General features: G+C 44.1%; 1 protein-coding gene across 2 annotated transcripts in view; it reads right to left on the bottom strand.

Moving 5' to 3' along the window:
• The window catches only part of kremen1 (kringle containing transmembrane protein 1), a 63,918-nt gene extending 60,914 nt beyond the window's left edge, over positions 1-3,004 (bottom strand). The window contains exon 1 of one of the 2 annotated variants that reach the window (XM_053228996.1): positions 2,602-3,004. In XM_053228996.1, the coding sequence (XP_053084971.1) occupies positions 2,602-2,677 (76 nt within the window). In that variant the 5' untranslated portion in view covers positions 2,678-3,004. The remainder of the gene's footprint in view (positions 1-2,601) is intronic. The other variant, XM_053228995.1, reaches the window with a different exon arrangement.
• Between the last annotated feature and the right edge of the window lie 421 nt (positions 3,005-3,425).

Below are 3,425 nucleotides of genomic sequence, written 5' to 3'. Positions count from 1 at the left end.
CTCAAATTCAACTTCGACCAAGTTTATGCTAACTTTTTCAAAGCGCAAACAATAAAACGAGCCCTCATTAGTGACATAGCAAGGAGTCCATCTTCTCCAAAGGATGACCAAAGCCAGAAGCTTTTTTAGTTTGAGATGTAGAACCATTCAGAATGGGCTAGGCTTGTGTATGATCTATGTTTTCAAACCATGACATATCAGCGCTTCAACCTTGTGGTAAAAACTTTATTTTTCGTAAACTAAGCCAGCCTTAGAGGTTAGTGAAGAGCAAAAAGCCGATCATCTACAGGTGGCATTCGAGTAAAGATTAATGATGAATGGTAGAGTTTTTCTGCGCATGTACTGTACATATTTGTGCCTGTGTTCTTAAAATTAAATTTGTGCTGTGATCATAAGAAGATCCTCAGAAATTCTCATACCCTGCAAAAAGTTTGGAGAATGCCTGCTGCATATAAACAGTTTGATACCATCCTAAATTTCGACACTTCTTCCAGCAGACTTCGTAAACACACTCATTGGATGGACTGATACTCCTCTGACAAACCGTGTGTGACCCAAACTCCTCTCGTTTGTTCAAAGTTCAAACCTGACATTAATCCATAGGTACAGATGGCAACGTTTATGTCCTGCCCCAGATGGCGTAACTTCTAATTTGAGAAGAAGCCTGTAATTAAGAGACCGAAAAAATGAAAAAGGAAGCTTGGGGATTTACTTGAAACGCGACTCCGATTACAGCAGCGAGACGTCTGACTTATGTGGTCTCTAAGTGAGCATCGCTCTCGTCTCTGAACGCGGAAACGCTCAGCTCAGAGGACCGAATGCGCTAAGAGAGAGAGATCTGTGCACAATGCAGAGTCAGTGAGACGAACACTCATCCGCTGCAGATGTCTGAATGATGGTGCATTGTGCTCGAACGCTGCCAGATCTGCGGGTTTGGAGAGGAAAACAATCCATTGTCGACTTTCGACTGCTCGTGACCACTGAAACAAGACTCTATTCCCCCAACTGCGGTTCACAGAACGAGCTGTTTATGGTCTGTACTGTACATGGAAACTACAGATCTGTCAATCAGATTGTTGTGTTTAGAATGGATGAGTTGCAGGGATGAATGAGCCAATCAGCACAACCTGCTCAGAGATATACACTCTTAAACCAATCTTAAAACATGCACTTCATCTCAAAAGATTTGTTTTACAGTGAAAGTATGAGCTGATTTTATTCATTCAAACTTCTTTCATTGACATTTTGGTCTGTTTTTAATTTCATTACAACACTCTCCTACATTACCCACAATGCTCTTCTACCTGCTGAGAGTGGCGTAGTGGGATTTACCCCTCGCATCATCTCTATCTAAAGAGAGCGATGCAGCAGCACTTTAGTCCTTTAGTCAGTCCAGTGCTCTCACTCTCGCTCTCATCTGTACACTCTGCTCAATCCGATCCGCTTACAAAGCTTTCGCGTTAATACATCCGTCAACATCATCACACTCGTCATCTCCTAGATCGCTAGCGAGCCGAGCCGAGCCGAGTCTCAGCCGTAACTCAGCCTCGTATCGCTGCACTGCATTCTGGGAATCAGAGTTCAAGCATTTTTACGCTGGATTTCCCATTCATATGAACATTATTAACTGCCATTGTAACTGCGCTAACAGTAACGTCACCCTGTGACATCATCGCGGTACACGATCTCTAACTTCTAACAAGAATAATAAATATACAGCACCAACCAACAAATTAGCACCAGAATCACTAAACACATCACAGATAATTCAATATAAACATATTTAATGAGCTTTAGATTGGAGTCTTCCTTCAAAACATGCATGGGGCTTTAGAACTTGTTTAAAGTGTGCAGCTGGAGCTTGAAACTGTGATTGCTTTACCTTGGAGAGTAAACGCACATTCTTCTGAGGGATGGTGAGTATCATCAGTGCTACTTACAGCAACAGGTGGCTGATGGGAAAGTTCATTTTCTATTCATTTTCTCTCTGTTTATCTGCATAGCCCTTATATACATCCGTGACATCACATTGTTACACATTTCTGTTGTCTTCCTCACACAGTTCCTGCAATCCTAAACATCATGACCTGCACAAATAGCGTGAAAATATCCAGCTTTACATACTGAGAGATGATGTTGCACTTTTTTTTTTTTTTTTTTTGCATACTGTTCTCAAGATTTAAATATCTTGATTATGTTTATAACATGAATCCGAGCTGCGTTCAGTGAATACGAATGCATAGAAAGGGCAAATAGTTTGTGCACCCCTGCTGTAGGTTGCTCAAGTGACACAACAAGTGGATGCTGCTCACCTGAGTCGGGACTCCTTAACGCGCGCGCGGTGCATATTAAACAAAACAAAGAAAAAAAGAAAAGAAAAGACCGACTGGACAACAAATAAACTGACATTATGAGAGCGCGTGGACGTGTGTACAAGTTTCCCAGTAAACATGCATGACATTAGGTGACAACTGCACACTGCATGGTGTGTACCGGCTATTGCAATCCCTCGAGTCTCGTGCAGGAGTGAAGTTAAAGAGAAGTAGAGAGAGAAAGACAGAGAGAGAGAGAGAGAGAGAGAGAGAGATTCCCGGTACTCACCCGTGGTGAAGTGGCTGATCGCGGACACCGTGGAGGAGAAGAAGAAGGAGAAGAAGAAGAGCAGCATCGAATCCATGAGGAGTTGAAGAGCGGACAGCGGAGCGCGCGCCAATGTCCTGCAAAACAAACCAAAACAAAAACAAACAAAAAAAGTCTTCTGCTCGTGCTGCCGCGCGCGGAACCGCAAACCTTCCCGTGTGGCGAAACGGCGGCGCGCGCACAACGCGGTGCGCTCCCGAGCCACGGACAGAGTGAGTGTGAGTGTGTGTCAGAGTGTGTGTGTGTGTGCGTGTGCGAGAGAGAGAGAGAGAGAGAGAGAGACCCGCGCGCTTCTGCCGCTGCTCGTGCTGCTGCTCGTGCTGCTGTTCACACACACATCCACACGCATGCACTGACACACGGAGGAGGGAGGAGAAGAAAAGAAAGAGGGAAAAAAAAAAAACGAGCGAGGATCCGATTACCAAATCACGTGACAGGAAACCCCGGGGAGGGCGGGCAGGCGAGCGGAGGATTCACCGCGCATATACCTGCACCGAGCACGCGCTCGTGCGCGCCGGCCCAAGCTGTTTTTATAGGCAGAAAGTTGATAGTTTTAGTGGCCAACAAGAAGGAAGAGAGTGTAAGAAACGAGTCTGTAAACTTTTAAATCGCATAATATGAATAAAAAAATCCGGATTATTATTAATATAAACAGCCCATAAACTCCTGTTACATGTCTAATAACAGCTGTGCACACCTGGACAGGTATAAATACATTACTGAACATCAGGTTTTATTCTAAAGCTGTAGAAAACTTATACAACTCTTTAATAACTGTATCCCTG

Source organism: Pangasianodon hypophthalmus, chromosome 24, assembly GCF_027358585.1.
Source record: "Pangasianodon hypophthalmus isolate fPanHyp1 chromosome 24, fPanHyp1.pri, whole genome shotgun sequence".
NCBI classification, from domain to species: domain Eukaryota; kingdom Metazoa; phylum Chordata; class Actinopteri; order Siluriformes; family Pangasiidae; genus Pangasianodon; species Pangasianodon hypophthalmus.
Note: the sequence above shows the minus strand (reverse complement) of the source record. Positions and strands in the feature narration are given on the sequence as shown.